Here is a 17,384-nt window from a genome sequence, read left to right as displayed (position 1 = left end):
TCTTAGCCCTGTTTAAGTATGTGCATTATATTTGCAGTAGTTTTTAGGGTCTAATGATGGTCCAAACTCATTTTTTTTTTTTTTTGAAATTTTTGAAAAAATATGCCTTGCTTTTGATTTTGGGTGATTTTAGTTTTTTGTCATTTTTTGTGCCTTACTGTTTTCTTAGCCCTGTTTAAGTATGTGCATTATATTTGCAGTAGTTTTTAGGGTCTAATGATGGTCCAAACTCATTTTTTTTTTTTTTTGAAATTTTTGAAAAAATATGCCTTGCTAAAGCCTTACTTTTGATTTTGGGTGATATTAGTTTTTTGCCATTTTTTGTGACTTACTGCTTTTTTAGCCCTGTTTAAGTATGTGCATTATTTTTGCAGTAGTTTTTAGGGTCTAATGATGGTCCAAACTCAATTTTTTTTTTTTGAAATTTTTGAAAAAATATGCCTTGCTATAGCCTTACTTTTGATTTTGGGTGATTTTAGTTTTTTGTCATTTTTTGTGCCTTACTGTTTTCTTAGCCCTGTTTAAGTATGTGCATTATATTTGCAGTAGTTTTTAGGGTCTAATGATGGTCCAAACTCATTTTTTTTTTTTTTGAAATTTTTGAAAAAATATGCCTTGCTATAGCCTTACTTTTGATTTTGGGTGATTTTAGTTTTTTGTCATTTTTGGTGCCTTACTGCTTTCTTAGCCCTGTTTATGTATGTGCATTATATTTGCAGTAGTTTTTAGGGTCTAATGATGGTCCAAACTCAATTTTTTTTTTTTTAAATTTTTGAAAAAATATGCCTTGCTAAAGCCTTACTTTTGATTTTGGGTGATATTAGTTTTTTGCCATTTTTTGTGACTTACTGCTTTTTTAGCCCTGTTTAAGTATGTGCATTATATTTGCAGTAGTTTTTAGGGTCTAATGATGGTCCAAACTCAATTTTTTTTTTTTGGAAATTTTTGAAAAAATATGCCTTACTTTTGTTTTTGGGTGATTTTAGTTTTTTGTCATTTTTTGTGCCTTACTGTTTTCTTAGCCCTGTTTAAGTATGTGCATTATATTTGGAGTAGTTTTTAGGGTCTAATGATGGTCCAAACTCATTTTTTTTTTTTTTTGAAATTTTTGAAAAAATATGCCTTGCAAAAGCCTTACTTTTGATTTTGGGTGATATTAGTTTTTTGCCATTTTTTGTGACTTACTGCTTTTTTAGCCCTGTTTAAGTATGTGCATTATATTTGCAGTAGTTTTTAGGGTCTAATGATGGTCCAAACTCAATTTTTTTTTTTTGGAAATTTTTGAAAAAATATGCCTTACTTTTGATTTTGGGTGATTTTAGTTTTTTGTCATTTTTTGTGCCTTACTGTTTTCTTAGCCCTGTTTAAGTATGTGCATTATATTTGCAGTAGTTTTTAGGGTCTAATGATGGTCCAAACTCATTTTTTTTTTTTTTTGAAATTTTTGAAAAAATATGCCTTGCTATATAGCCTTACTTTTGATTTTGGGTGATATTAGTTTTTTGCCATTTTTTGTGACTTCCTGCTTTTTTAGCCCTGTTTAAGTATGTGCATTATATTTGCAGTAGTTTTTAGGGTCTAATGATAGTCCAAACTCAATTTTTTTTTTTTGAAATTTTTGAAAAAATATGCCTTGCTATTGAATTTGGGTGATTTTAGTTTTTTGTCATTTTTTGTGCCTTACTGTTTTCTTAGCCCTGTTTAAGTATGTGCATTATGTTTGCAGTAGTTTTTAGGGTCTAATGATGGTCCAAACTCAATTTTTTTTTTTTTGAAATTTTTGAAAAAATATGCCTTGCTAAATCCTTACTTTTGATTTTGGGTGATTTTAGTTTTTTGTCATTTTTTGTGCCTTACTGCATTCTTAGCCCTATTTAAGTATGTGCATTATATTTCCAGTAGTTTTTAGGGTCTAATCAGGGTTGTAACTGAATTTTAATTTTTTTTTTTAATTTTTAAAAAATATATCTTACTAAAGCCTTACCTCCAGTTTTTGGTGAAATTTTATTTTTGTCATTTTTTGTGCCTAACTGCTTTCTTAGCCCATTTTAAGTATGTTCATTATATTTGCAGTAGTTTTTAGGGTCTAATGAGGGTCCAAACTCAATTTTTATTTTTTCAAATTTTTGAAAAAATATGACTTACTAAAGCCTTACCTCCGGTTTTGGGTAATTTTTTATTTTCGTCATTTTTTGTACCTTACTTTTTTCTTGGCCCTGTTTAAGTATGTATATTACGTATGCAGTAGTTTTTAGGGTTTAATAAGGGTCTTAACTCAATTTTTTTGTGGGGGAAATTTTTGAAAAATATGCCTTATAGTAAGGCTTAAATATTTAAAAACTTTTTTTTTCTTTCAATAAGGACCCTAAACTGTGTGCAAATATGATGTGAACACTTAAACTGAGATGAAAATGCAGTAATACATTAAAAATGAGATGAAAAAAGTGACAAACATCATCAGTGTTACACTGCTGATGATGTTTTGTCTAGCTGTGACAAAACAACCACTAAACTACTCCAACTAATCATAAGTAGACCATATCATATACTAACAATCATATACCAACATTTGGTTTTGTCAAGAATTGGTACTATTTTTTTGGCAATACTTTTCTCAATAATAAGAACAAAATACATTTATTGTTAAAGTCCTTCAAAAAGCATTAATACAAGCAAAGCCCATGCAATTTTAAAGCTTAATTCATAAAAACTTAATTTTAAGTGTATGTGTTTCTTATATAACCTCGAAATGTAGGCACCAACACCTTAGGTTCGTTGTATACATAATAATTCTGCTGCTTTAATTACAGAATTAATAATTTTGACATAAATGCCAATACCATATGAGAAGTGCACAGCCAAATGTCACTAAATGCCACTCAGGTAGAGTTCAGCTTCAACTAGTAAAAGTCACCTTCAGTGATTGGGAAAAGTTTTCCTGCATTTCTTTTTTAAATGTTGCTCTGTGAGTGCTTTGGTAAATATTTAAATGGCTTTTCTGGTTGTGTTCAACTCTTCTGTATAGACGATGTAATGTACGGTTCTTCTAATTTTTATTCATTATAGATCATTAATAAAATGTTAGTTAATGAGTTTTAGATTTTTCTGTTGAATATTTGCTAACAGTTTTTATTCATAACTGTGTCTTATAGATAGCCAATAGATAACTTACAAACTAATAACAATGTATAAATTACTTACTGTAACTGTATGTTGATGTTTTATAACTACAGTGGGGCAAAGTTTTCCCACTTCCAAAGACTGGAGAGGTCTGTCATTTTTATCATAGGTACACTTCAACTGTGAGAGACAGAATATTATTTTTTAAAAAACACACACACACACACACACAGTATGATTTTCAAATAATTAATAATCATTTTATTGCATAAAATAAGTATTTGAGACAATAGAAAAATGGAACTCACGGTAATGTTTAGCACAGAAACCTTTGTTGACAATTACAGATGTCAGACTTTTTTGTCCAACTCAAGGTGTCCTGATCCAAAATTGATATCGGATGTCGGTCCAATATCAGCCGGAAAATAAATATCAGATTTGATCGGACTGCATCTAAAATCACCGATATAAGCGCTCCGATAAAATGTTCCCGCTCCAGCACTTCCATCCATAGGTGACTGTGGTTCACACTCCAACAAAGTAAAATACTGTTGCTAATAATTGTTCTCTGTTTGAGGAACATCACTTGATCAAGCCTTTTCTAACATTCCACACTACAATAATAAGTAATAAAAGTATGTATGATTTGTGCTACTATCGTATCGGATCAATATCGGTATCAACCGATACGCAAAGCTGCAATATCGGTATCATATCGGAAGTGAAAAAATTGTATCGGGACATCACTATGACCAACTTATATAACTTTATATACGTTAGGAATAGTTGCAACTTTAGAACAACGTCCCAATATCGTATATAAAGTTTTAACTGATCATTAATAAGTAGTTTACCAATAGCTTATTCCTGATCTGGTGACGAATAAAGGTTACATTATTATTATCTATTACTCATTTATGAGGTTATAGTTATACATTGTTAACTAACAGCTTCTAAGTTATCTATTGGCTATAGACCCCTTAATGGCCTGGAGGCAAAAACAGGAAAAATACATCACAATGTTTACAAACAATCAAAGGGTCTATAGTTATACATTCTTATCAACTGTAAACAAATATTCAACAAGCAATGTATAACAAATTAACTAACAGTGTATTTATGATCTATTAACTACTTATAAAGGACAGTTTTGATAAAGTGTTACCGCTGTTTTATTTATTTTAAAGAAACAATTCAGAATCTTGTCAAACACTGCACTTTAAAAAACAAAAGCGAGCAGGTTTTATTCTTCTATGACTGTGTAGGTGTACTGACACTACTTGCAGTAGTTTTGCTCTCCACGTCAAAGTGTGCACATGTATCTGAGGCAGTGTGTGGGAGGCAGCAGCAGAAGAAAAGAGACACACAGAGATAGTAATCATGCGGGTGTGATAGAATGCTGGGGTGTTGCAGGGATTAATGTGAGTTCGTAACTTAAGGCCATGAGCGGCTGCTCGATAGAATCTAGAGCAGGAGCTTCTCTCTGCAGGCCATAAATTCTTTTTTTTCAAATTTATTTATTTTTTATTTTTTTCATCTCCTTCTCGTGCATGCACACAGACACACAGACTAAAGGTTATGGTGCTGTGGTGTAGGCATAGGTAACTGCTTTATTGGTTTTGTTAGTGTGTCTTTGCTGTCACTGCACTCGCTTTGGGTCTGAAGGCTGTTAAAAGTAGCTACTGTTTGGAGGCTTGTGTACCTATGGCTCAGCTGCTGAAGTGCACGCATACACAAGTTGCATTATCATAAAAAGCAGCTCAATCCTCTTCTCTGTCCCCTCTGTGTATCTATGTTTTTGTTTGTGAATTGTTGAGGTGTAAATAATGTCATTTATGTTATTTATCAAGCCTGGCATTTCTTTTTTTGTTTTTTTTATCATCATTCAACTCCCAGTTTGGCTCCCTTTTTTCCTCCCACTTTAAACACTCATACATCTTAAAGGAAATGATACATGCAAGTGTCTCAGTGAGTGGCAGCCCATCCATTAAAGTTTATCACATACAGTATCTAAGCTTTATTATCCTCTCTACCCTGTACCTACGCATTTTATTCATCTGCAGGGGAGCTTCCATTTCTCTTTCACAATTCGATTTCATTAAACGTGTATTTTTGAGAGATCTGGTCTGTGTCTTTTGTGGACAGAGAGGAATATTTGGTCTGCATCAAGTAGAACAAATGTGTGAATGCAGAGTGCAGCACTTAAAAGTCACTAGAGAGCAGTGATACAGCAAAGCTAAAAGAAAACACTGTCTAAATCAGGGCTCACCAATCTTTTAGAAACTGTGAGCTACTTTATACTGAATACTCCGAATGGCTCCCGGTTTGAAAAGCACTTTTTAAATACTAAATATTCACGGTTTCACTTCATTTAAAGGCTAAGATGATGAAGGAAGACTGGCAGTAACTTAAAAAGGTACGGAATTTTATATTTTCAACATTAAAGGTCCAGTCCGCTACTCTCAGATCCCTCCCTTCCCCTCCCTCCACGCTGCTCTCTTACCCTGCCTCCAAACTTTCCAAAGTCCCTCCCTCAGAGGAGCTAACAAGCTAATGTTAGTCTGACAGCAACATCACAGTAATATAACATGCACTGTTAAAAGCATATTACTGCAGCACTTCGCTCTCTCTCCATGTGCACACACCTCAGCAGCAGCAGCAACAACACAGTGTCACTTACAGCAGCCGACACGGAGGCTGCTCCGCGCACATGGACAACACATGCACTACAGAGTTCTAGTGTAACAATTACAAATCAAACATAATGTAAATCCAGCAGCAGTAATTACCTTTCAAGCAGAAAAGTTGCTAATTCCATCTTCTACTCCTCCAGACCATACACTGTAAAAAAGATGGCGCTACAGCCCTGGGAAAGGGGCGGGGCCTGTGAGCAAAAGCTGTCAGACAGCCCATCAAACACAATCCGGGCTCTGATTGGTTCTTTTTGCTTTGTCGCAGTGCATTCTGGCAATCTGCCAAAGGCTGCAGGAGCAGCAGGGGGGACTCAATGAGTCTGTTTTTTTCACACAAGCTACTAGTTTGATGTAAAGCTGTCCTTATGTAGTGACAGCTTTAGCAAATATGACAAAAAGTCTCTTTTATAAGAGTTGCAGACTGCACCTTTAAACAGTTTATTTCCCCTAATTTATGCAATTATTTCATTTTCAAAGCATTTAATAGAAAATTATCATCTTCCTATTTTACTAGCTACAAACAAACAACTTTAAACTAATCGTAAAATATGTGACGCATTTGTACAATTTAAAAATGTGCTATTTAACAGAAATCAACTTTGTGGATTATTGTATTTTTCTTTTCTTTTTCTTTTCCTTTTCCTTTAAAAAAAAGCTACATACTCGCAAAACAATCACAATCCAAACACCGAATCTGCACAAACACATTTGACATTTTTTTGTATTTACTAACCAAAAAATGTTGACAAGACAACAGTGTTTAATTCTACTAAGGCTCTGACTCTATCTGTCATCTGTATTTATGTGTGTGAGTTTGAATCCTAGACAGTAAATCAGATTTTAATGGAGCTCATTGGTGACTAGAGCTCCTGAGGGCACCTCACATGGTCCATGCGGGCTACTTGGTGCCCACGGGCACCATGTTGGTGACCCCTGGTCTAAATAATGCGTAGTGTCGTCTGAATGACAGGAATAACTGATTAATAACATGCAATGCTTTGCTGTATTCTTACAGTTATAGAATAAAGATATATATTGTTGGTTCTGCGAGTCATTGACCTTTAAACTGCTTGAGATTTAAATGTGAGTCAAACCAGCAACAGTCTGACACTGAACACGTCTAATATTTTCCATGCCTTGTGACTCGGATGTACCATGTTTTTTTCTGTTTAAGGTTACAAAATGGCTTTCCTGTATTGATGTTATCACTGAGTGGCTTATTTGTAGCTGGTGAGTCTTGTTTTGCACAGGAGAAAGAGAATACACAAACAGTGCAACAACTGAGTGCGAAAAGTAGTTTTTTGACTTTCGGGTCAGCTGAAGCCTTCGCCAGATAATAAGAGATTCAGATTATGTAAAAACGGAAACTATTTTTAAATTCACAAGTTAAGGTTTACAGAAAAAACCCAGTGATGGAAGAAAACCTGCAACTTAAAGCATTTATTTCAACTAACAAAAACCACGCGTTTTGTCTTTTCTCAAAACCAAATGACAACCTTGTGGAGACAAATTGGAAAGTTTATATTTTAGGAAAACACATAAATAGTACAGCAGCATCATTTTATCCAAAAACCTGTAAATGCTCAAAACCAATGATAAAGTCATTAAACTACCGTCATGCAGACTATTATTCCTGTTGTTTAAATCTAGTTGAACTCACAACCCAAAACAAATATTACCTGATATAACTGAGAAACCAACCCGACATAACTGAGTCAAATTTGGTGTAAGGTCTACCTTTAGTTAAAAATTTGTCAAAATCCATAATCCTGCTAATAGACAAACAAGCAGACAAATAAAAACAGGTGAAAATATTTCTTGCTTGGCAGATGTAATTCATTCTTACAATTGATGCTTGAACTTTGACCAGATAATGTTAATTTGGCTTACCATTTGAAAAACATATTTGTTATATATATATATATATACTGTATATATACAGCTATTTTTTTTTTTTTTTTCCTTCAAAATACTTGCGTAGAAAGTTTGAGGTTTCCATTCCATCTTCTAGTGGATAATAAAGTAGAAAATCTGACACTGACTGCATGTTGTAACACTGCAGCTTTATCCCTCGTAATGAAACAAAGTCTGTCAGGAGTTACTGACAATTACATGGCTTCATGTTGTGACCAAATTCTGTGTACAAACACTTGTATAAAAAAAACTGTGAAAGAAAAAAAACACAATCAATGCATCACAACAGGTTGATGGATGAACTCCTGCAGTGTGTTAGTGACAATAAAAAAACATTTTATACCCTTCTGCTGTTTCGCTGATGCAGCAGCTTTGGGAGAGGCTCAGAGGAGACTTGGGGCCTTTTAAGTGTCAGTCGTAATGTCACGTTCCTGATGAAAAGCTTGATGGTGAATCCCAAGAGCAATGGCCTTCATCACATTTGCGACCCTTCTGACAGTCTAAGACGGAGTTTCTCCTGATCTGCACACTTCTCCGTGTGATAGGCTGTGTTTGCATTTCTAGTCTTTAAACACATTTTTTGTGATCGAGCTCTCGTTTAAAGAGACTGGCTTTCACAGGAGCCAACAAAAACAAGTTTAAAAGGCTGTAGTTAGTTAATACTGCACAATACTGTTGCTTTATTCTCTCACTCTACGGATTTCCCCATCATTGCTTTTTCTATCTTTAGTTTAACAAACTGTCTTAGTGGGATTATGATAAAGAAAGAAAAATTCCATCATGCAGAGCCTCAATAATTTCCTCCAAACTTACCACAATAATCAAGTGTTTGTTTGTTTCAGGTGGATGATACATACTCTGTCCTATGCACTACAAACTCAATGAGTATGTACTGTCTACTATATACTATAAGCTGGGTTAGGAAGTTTAAGATGATGACCGTATCCACTGAAGTATACTTCCAAGTTTCCCAAGATGCATTTCGAACCTACAAAAACCAGAAGCACACTGAGGCTAAATATGTGTTAATTCGCCAACTTTGAAAGTTCTAAAAACATTTTAAGCAAGAAAGTGACCAAGCAGAATATCAACATGGGCTCATTTTAACCATAAAACTTGTGCAAACACATTTCATGCCGACATTTGTGAGATTTTTGGACACCCGTCATTGTGCTACTGACTTAAAAAAAAGAGCCCTATTTACAAAAGCGTTAAAAACTAATGGAAGACAAAAAGAGAGGCTTTTGTTTTGAAAAGAGGATGTTTGATTTTTAGCTTGAAGCCAGTCCCAGGATGATTTTACATTCTGCTCGCAATGCATTATGGGGCGGTTGAGTATGACTAGTGTGCCCACTCTGCATACTTAGGAAATGTCCTAATATGTTATATATCCAAGTATTTCTTGCGTACTATCTATCTCCATACTATCTAATGTGATTGCACTACATACTCATTTTTACGTCAGACTTAGTAGGAGTCGTACGTTATTATGTCATTTCATATACAGCTATTCTGACAGTCATATCCTCACTGTATGTTCTGGGTTATAGTGCATCAGAAGAAATGCTCTGTGAATGCAAGCCGTTTCATTTAGCCCAAGTCTGGAACTATACGGGTGTGAAAGCAGCTTTAATCAGATGCTTAAAACACCTCTGCTAATTCCTTGCAATATTGAAGAGTTTGTCCCAGTTGTCCAAACTCCTAAACTTATCTCTAAAGGTGAAGCAGTAAACCCACTTCAACAGCCTGCATTCACAATTAAATGTTCACTGTGGCTGCACAAAGGTGAGCGTGAAGAAGTCTTAGATAACAATCCAACTCCCAAGACATTTCCTAAAATTGGCACATTGTTGAAGATGTTGCGTTTCTATTGGATCGTTAAGTGTTTTTTAAATATCCTCTTTCTCAACAGGCCCAGCTGTGTGAAGCAGCTCTCTTTAACTTTTCTCTGTCCCATAATCAGCATCTCTCAGCAGAGTTTGACCCTCACATTTATAAAGCACCCCCCCCCCCCAATGTGGTGCAAGTGGTAATTATATCTGTCAGAAAATGAGACACATGCTAGCCTCTCTGTCCCAGCAGTTCTCACTGACTCCACCTGATACTAGTGTGTGTGTGTGTGTGTGTGTGTGTGTGTGTGTGTGTGTGTGTGTGTGTGTGTGTGTGTGTGTGTGTGTGTGTGTGTGTGTGTGTGTGTGTGTGTGTGTGTTTAAAGGGCAATAATTGGCACTCTCAAATGTTTCCAGTTCACCTTTCTTGACGTACATTCTGTGTGACTTTTTTGGACTGACAGTCCATTTAAACCTACGTCGTCTGCCTCTGCAGCTGCAGGACGTTATCAGCAGCTAAAGGAACATTCCCTGAGGCGAACTCACCGATTCTCCACTTTTACTTTATCACACAGCCTTTTCTTTTCTTTTCCTTTGTCTGCACATACTGTCAAAGGTCAACACTACAAGGAGACAGCAATGCATGTTTTTTTATTGCAATTAAATAAATGCATTTATTTTATTGCATAAATGTGACCATCACCAACTCTCCATAAGGAAGGGTAGAAACACTTTATTATAGGGAGGATGTAAAAAGAGAGGGCAGTGTTACACCTAGGTGAGGGGGAAGGGAACAGGGAAGAGAGAGTAAAGGTAGGAAATAGATTGGGGAATAGTTGATTATTTTAAAGTGAGAGTGAGATGTGATGTTGGAGCATATTGTGCTTATTGTGTTGTGTAATCAAGCCAGTCTGGTGACAAGTATGGAGCTTAGGTGTAATGGTGGTGGCGGAAGGAGTGAGTGGTTATACCTAAAACAGGTATTTGGGATCAACTTGACTAAGATTAAGCCCAGTACGAGTTTATCCCACAGCCCAAGGCATGCCAGTGCATCCATGACCAATGTTTGTGCAAGAACCGCTACTGCAAACCCAAGATGCAGCCAGGCCAGCAGAAAGAGTGGGGGCCAAGGAGCCCCTCAGATGCCCCCAAAAGATCCCAAGCCGAGAGGCAGCCACCGCCCCTCACATACACACCCGAGAAGGAGCCAAGGACCCAGCACCCAACCCCCCGAGGGTTGGGCCCAGAGAGCCCCCCCCCACGAGACCCCAATCTCATCAAACAGCCTTTTCAACAAAGTGCATCCAGTGCATTTAGGTGTTAGTTTAATAGCATGACTTTGCATGCATCAACTCACACCAGAAAAGCTTTGATCAGAATGTTCAATGAATGGCTGACAAAGAACACACCCAAGGTTTAATTAGGGTTGTTGACCCCTGTTTAGAAATCTGGTTTCAAGAAAGAAAGTACAAGTTCACCTCATTAAAAAACATATAGTGTTTTTCATTGCAGCACAAATCGGTGAGCATGAGGATGTGGTTGAGCATTGGACGCAGATTAGGGCCAATTTTGATGTGGAAAATAATTTTGGGCAAATCAAGAATAAAGTTGAAATGTCGAGATTAAAGTAGTAAACTGTTTTTGGCAATATCTCTTCAAAATCCTTAAACAGAATAAAAGACCATGTTTATGAGCTGAAACAGAATTAATATTTTTGTTAATGAAATAAATAAATGTTCATTTTAATCTCGACATCATATTTCAACTTTTTTCTTGAAACTTTTACTTTAATTTTGACATTTGGACTGTATTCTTGATTTGCCCAAAATTATTTTCTTCTCAAAATTGGCCCTAAGCTGCTTCCATGGGTTGAAACCGCCTTACTTTGAATATTTTGCTTGTGTAAAAGTGTTCAACATGGAGAATGTAGGACAGCTGAGTTAGCGAAAGTGCAAAATTAAATAAAATCCGTTGAATTGGACGTGCAGTTCTGCCTCTGCTATTAGAATACATTGAATATATAGTGAATTCATAGAATATACTGAATTATGTTGACTACATAAAGATACTGTTTGTAAGGATTTTACTATCCATCTGTCCCCTTCACACTTTTTAAAACTTTCCGAACAAAGCACCTTTGCAGAGGAACAAAAACCATCCTATTGACGACATTGATCTTGAGCTTCTGCAGTAACAAAGAAAACTGTCTGCAGCACTTGAAGATGGGCTAGATGTCATTGCCTGTGTCAGGCACACACACAGCAGGTCAGTGCTGTTTCTGGGCTGACACTCGCCGTCAATGGATAGAATGTTTGACGTTGGTCTAAACCCCAGAACCTCATCTGTGCCGCGGGGACATAAAGAGGGAGGGCAGAGAGCACGGCTGCAGGTATCAGAGCAGCCCAAGAGAAAGAGAAAAATGTTACGAAAAAGAAAAAAGTAGGGCTTAACAGGCTATTTTATTTTTAATTTAATTTCTATTCATTTACTCTTATTATTTCAACTTTTAGGAACATGTACATTTAGGTACACAAGTACAGTTTGATGGTATGATTATGCATTCTAAATGTTTGCGTTGCACCAGATACAAAAAGTAGTATAAAATAAAATAATTGAATAAAACAAAAAACGATGTATAAATACATTCATAAACATACATATGTATACACATAAAAGGCATTGATAAGAAAAGAAAAGAAAAAGAATGAAAAAGTGGGGGGTGAATAACACTTTGTTTAATATCTTTATTTTATGAGCTACTTATTGTTATTAAAGTCGTCTATAAAAGTTTGCCAGATTAAATAGAAAAAAAAATACCTTTTCTCTTGATAGATATTTAATTTTCTCCACTTGTAAAAGTTTCATCACTTCCTTCAGTCATGCCAGGTGTGTAGGAGGAGTTTTAGTCAATCACCCTCTGTGCTATAGTATTGTCACATACAACACCATATTGTGTTGGCATGTTGTGAGTTATATTGATGCAGGCTTCACCCCAAACCAAACAATGCGATCAATAGAGCAGGATGAATCCACTTCTGCAGGATCTCAGAAAGGGTTTTGAATATCTCCATCCAGTATCCAATAACGAGAGGGCAACTCATGTAGCAGGTTTCTGACCACACCTTTAACAAGACAGGTCCACAGCTGGAAACATCTTTAATAATGTTGCCTTTGACTGATCAAGTGTATCAATCTGTTCCCTACACACCCCAATGAGGGTTTACGCTGCTTTTTCTTTAGGTGGCTGAAATACTCAGTTATTTTTAATCTGTCATTTTTTATAGCAAAAGTGTGAACTTTACCATTAAATACTTATTATTTTTGTTGCCTTTTGTTTCTCCTGTGTCGTCTCCTGTCGCCATATTATCTGCGTAAAGCTGTGACAGTTTCCACCTGCCTGTGCAAACACGCTAAATAGATTGTGCGTGTTAAATTGTGCGCTTGATAAACGCAATCCTGATTGTATGGTGTTAGAAGATGCCCAGCAACTTTTTATCAGTGCATGTCGTGACGTTTTCAACCTTCAGATCTGCCTCAAGTCTTTGGTTGTTTGCGTTCGCGTCTGTTCCTACAAAGGTTTAGTTTTTTTCTCTCTTTCACAACAAAGACACAACTTTGATTAGGAAAGTCAATCTAATTGTGCATGAATTTGTGTTTCCATCAAAGATTGGGGCTCTGTTTGTGTCTCTTTAATGAGGTCCTCTTCAGCTAAATAAAGGCTGCCGGCGCAGCTCCTTTGATCAGTGATCCGTGGACATGAAATAACACTGCAAACACAATAGTGCCTAAAAGAAACACACAATCACAAACACATGTCAGTGTGCCACGTAGCCCAAAACAGAAATGCAAATTTAGGACACATTTTAAAAACCGTACACACACACTTACACACTTTCTGACACAGACGCAGTCCTGTAAGCCTGTGTCATGGTAACCATTTCATCTGGATGTGTTGGTTTATGTGGTTTCGGGTCAGCAGAGAGTCAGGCTCAACAAAGTCTGTTTGAAAGCTGACTTTGTGTGAAAGGTTTAAAACTCCGAGCTGACACAGAGTCCAACTCTGGGGACTAATGGTTTGTAGCTTCCAGCGTATGTTGTTTTGTGTAATTGCTTTAATTGCTGTCATTGTATGTAATGGTCGGTCTTTTTCATCTTCCCTGGTGGTGTAGGCATTCTGCTAATTATATCTGTCAGCCCTGCAGCCAAAATGAACATTTCACTGCATTTTCAAAGCTGTGGAAACTTGCAAGCCAACGATTTCCTGTACAAGCTTTGCTCACGTTGGGTATGAAGGATTTTATTAAAGGGTTTATTTCAGATTATTACATTTCTATGGGTAATAGAGCCTTGTTAAAGATAGTAGTGGATAATCATCTCTACATTTCACTCTTACTTAACCATTGTCTGCATATACTTTAGTTCAGTGGTTCTCAAACTTTCAAACCTTTCTCTATTGATTCAATTCAAAACAGCTTTATTGGCATGAGAAAACAGGTTTACATTGCCAAAGCAAGTGTGAGAGCCATGTGCCCACGGAAAGATGAAATGTTATAAAATAGCTACATTTGTGCAAAACAATAAGATTAAAATAAAATCATAAAATAGGCTTTCATTATATATATGTAGAAGTTGTACAATTAAGTTATAAATGTTATAAAAGGGAAAAAGGTTATGTAAAGAATTTTACATATATCAATATACACACATATGCATCCGATTGTACAAGTACATACATATATACATATATATATATATACAGTACATGTACACAAACACCTACATATGTATATATTCATGCATGCATGGGCAGACTATCTATATATATATATATATACATAAATGTAATTTCTTAATCTAATTTCGCCTTTGTTTCGACCACAACATTTTGCTGAGAATACTATGAAAAAAACAACTATAGAGCATAATGATGAAATGATTGAGTGATAACACATTATGAAGAATCTAACTTTTGTAAATAAGTGGAATGAAACAGTATTTAGGGCCTCTTAAATTCATTTCTACAGTTTTTATCATTTCATGTCGTCTCCCATCTGGTGTGGGACCAGGACTGACCCTTGTATTTTCAGTTCATGTTCTAATCAAGATCATTTCATCATCATTTACATGATTATCATTTTTAACTAAATAAACACAAAAAAAAACCATATTATAATGCTTTAATTTGTAAATTTTCCACAATTTTCTACCCCTAGGGGTACACGTTAGGGGTGTCCTGATCCGATATCGGATATTGGTCCGATATCAGCCTGAAAACGAATATCGGATTCAAATTTCAGATTTATTTTATTTTTTTCCCCCCAATTCATTTTGTATTTATTTTATTCAATTGTAGAATACTGTAGATATTATGTTGAAGCTTAAAATGTATGTAACCAATTGGTACCTACTGTTGTTGACTATTGTTCTCTGTTTGAGGAACATCACTTGATCAAGACTTTTCTAACATTCCACACGACAAAATAAGTTTTTCTTTCTTTTAATTAATATCGGATCAATATCGGAAATGAAAAAGTTGTATCGGGACATCCCTAGTACACGTACCTCCATTTGAGAAAAGCTGCTTTAGTTAATAAATATTTCTCTTCTCTCATTTATCTGTAAATAAGTGTTTCAATCCAAATCAGGAAACATTTACTTGACAAAATATTACATCGCTTTAAAATATTAGAGCAGAATATACTCCTCATTTTAAACCTTTTCTGCACTTTATTTTTGTTACAAAAGTGATCTGATTTGAAAAAAAAAGACGCGGCGCATAAACTTCCGACTAGCACTTCCAAAGAATACGGTCTGTTATTGTTGAATTTTATTTATCATGTGTGATCCAGGTTCAATAATTGATCAACTCCTCTGCTCCTTTCAGGTACGACACCATCACTAACCAGTGGGAGACGGTTTCTCCTCTTCCCAAGCCTGTCCACTCTGCAGCAGCCACTGTGTGCGGGGGAAAGGTGTTCGTGTTCGGGGGCGTGAACGAGGCCGGACGCTCGGCTGGTGTCCTCCAGTCTTTTGTGCCTCAGAGCAACACTTGGAGTTTCATCGAGTCGCCCATGATAGGTTTGTGTCACATTATTTGGTTCTGCTGGTTTTACTGGCTGTGCCGTTTGGCTTTTAGCTCGGTGTATGGCTTCTAGACCTGGGTGATATATCAAGAATCAAGATATATTGAGTTTTATATATATATATATATATATATATAATTTTTTTCTTATTTTGTTTTAAAGTACTTGTTTTAGGATTCTCTGCTTTCGCTACTTATCAGAACAGCATGAAAAGTACAGATGGATTTTTGAGTGAATGCTAACCCAGACTTTCCCCTAACCAAGCCACACTACAGAACTCACTCACACGTGCTGTCCCTTACAGGAGGAAAAGGAAAAAGTGGCGCATATTGTGCTGCTGTTTGTTAATAAGTGTGCCTATGTGGCATTTTGCATCAGCAAATTTAACCCAGAATTGTCTTTCTGGTTAGACTTCATTTGAAATTAAAATATTTAGCTATATATTGTATTTCGCCATGTTGAGAAAAAAATATCAAGATATGAGTTTTGGTTCTTATCGCCCAGCCCTAGTGCCTTCTGGTGTAACCTAAGCTTTGCTAACTCTGAAACTGTATCTGTCTGATATAAAAAAGTGTCCTGCAGTTGAAGAGCATTCTAAATGGGATCACTGGGTACATTTTACGTTAATATTGATGGTCAAGGTCAATGAGTGTTGCAACCTTTTCCAGTCCAATACAGGGCTGATTTTCACTCCTATGCTGGATTTGGAGACGCTAACATTTAAATGTTCACTATGGGAGGAAGCCACATTAAAGGCAGGGAGATATTTAAATTTAGCTGCTGTGAGGCATGCATATATATGCTTTTTTACAGCGTGATTCCAGGGAAAATGAGGACCTTCTCACATGGCAACAGAATAATCAACAAGCAGAGTGTGACCTTTTCCATTCTCATTGTTTCCCCTTCTCATTATCATCATCCTGTTCTGTATTTGCCATTATTTCCCTCTCTTCCTATGTTATTGCGCTGTCATTATAACAAGAGGAGCATGGCTGAGATGATGAGTGGGTATAAACAAAGCTGCTGACACATTATTGGCTAAACTCTGGATTTATCCACACTGTAAACTTTGCACTACTTTGCACCGTGAGTCACCACAGCAGCAGAGGAGATGCTTCAACTAAGCTGCCATTACCTCAGGACCCACAGACATCTCAAAGCTAACTAGACAGTTTTCATCACACACTTAGTCTTGGCTGAAAGGTGAACCCTATTCCTTTTGTGGCAGAGAAGCTAAAACTAGTGAATATTCACCTAAATCCCAGCCCTCATGCTCCCTAATGTGACCTAAAACCACCTTGTTTTGCTCATTTTTTGAGGATTTTGTGGTGGATTAAACACACAAGATAGAAGTTGATGATTACTGAGATTTAGTCAGGCTAAAAGGCAGTGTTTGTTGGCTTCAGCCAGAGCTGAGTTGGATGTTTGCAATGTGTGAGTTTTCTTTGCTTCTTAATACTTAGAGATTAGTAAGATAATGATGTTCTCATCCCACTCTAATTATGAGCAGCTTTTCCCATAAGTTGTATTCCGCTTGCTTCAGCTGTACCCTGTTGTCTCAATAGGACTTTCAAATATTTTTCAAGAAAATAGCTGTGCAGCGTGCGGTGAAAACCTATTCAAATTCAAATGTTTCCTGACAAGAAGCTGTATTTTAGTCGTTAAGGCTCCTGCTCAAAAGCACTTCTTTTGGCACTGTCGCCCGGAAACTTGCGCTTCATTTTAACTGCCTTTTTTCAGCGTTG

General features: G+C 36.2%; 1 protein-coding gene across 4 annotated transcripts in view; it reads left to right on the top strand.

The window, feature by feature from the left end:
* Positions 1-17,384, top strand: part of klhl29 (kelch like family member 29) — a 286,431-nt gene that overhangs the window by 246,832 nt on the left and 22,215 nt on the right. For all 4 annotated transcript variants that reach the window (XM_028439189.1, XM_028439192.1, XM_028439191.1 and 1 more), the window contains one exon: positions 15,441-15,634. In XM_028439189.1, coding sequence (XP_028294990.1) covers positions 15,441-15,634 — 194 coding nt within the window. The remainder of the gene's footprint in view (positions 1-15,440; positions 15,635-17,384) is intronic.

Source organism: Gouania willdenowi, chromosome 24, assembly GCF_900634775.1.
Source record: "Gouania willdenowi chromosome 24, fGouWil2.1, whole genome shotgun sequence".
Taxonomy (NCBI): domain Eukaryota; kingdom Metazoa; phylum Chordata; class Actinopteri; order Blenniiformes; family Gobiesocidae; genus Gouania; species Gouania willdenowi.
The sequence above is the reverse complement of the archived record's forward strand: the minus strand, read 5'-3'. Positions and strand labels throughout refer to the sequence as shown.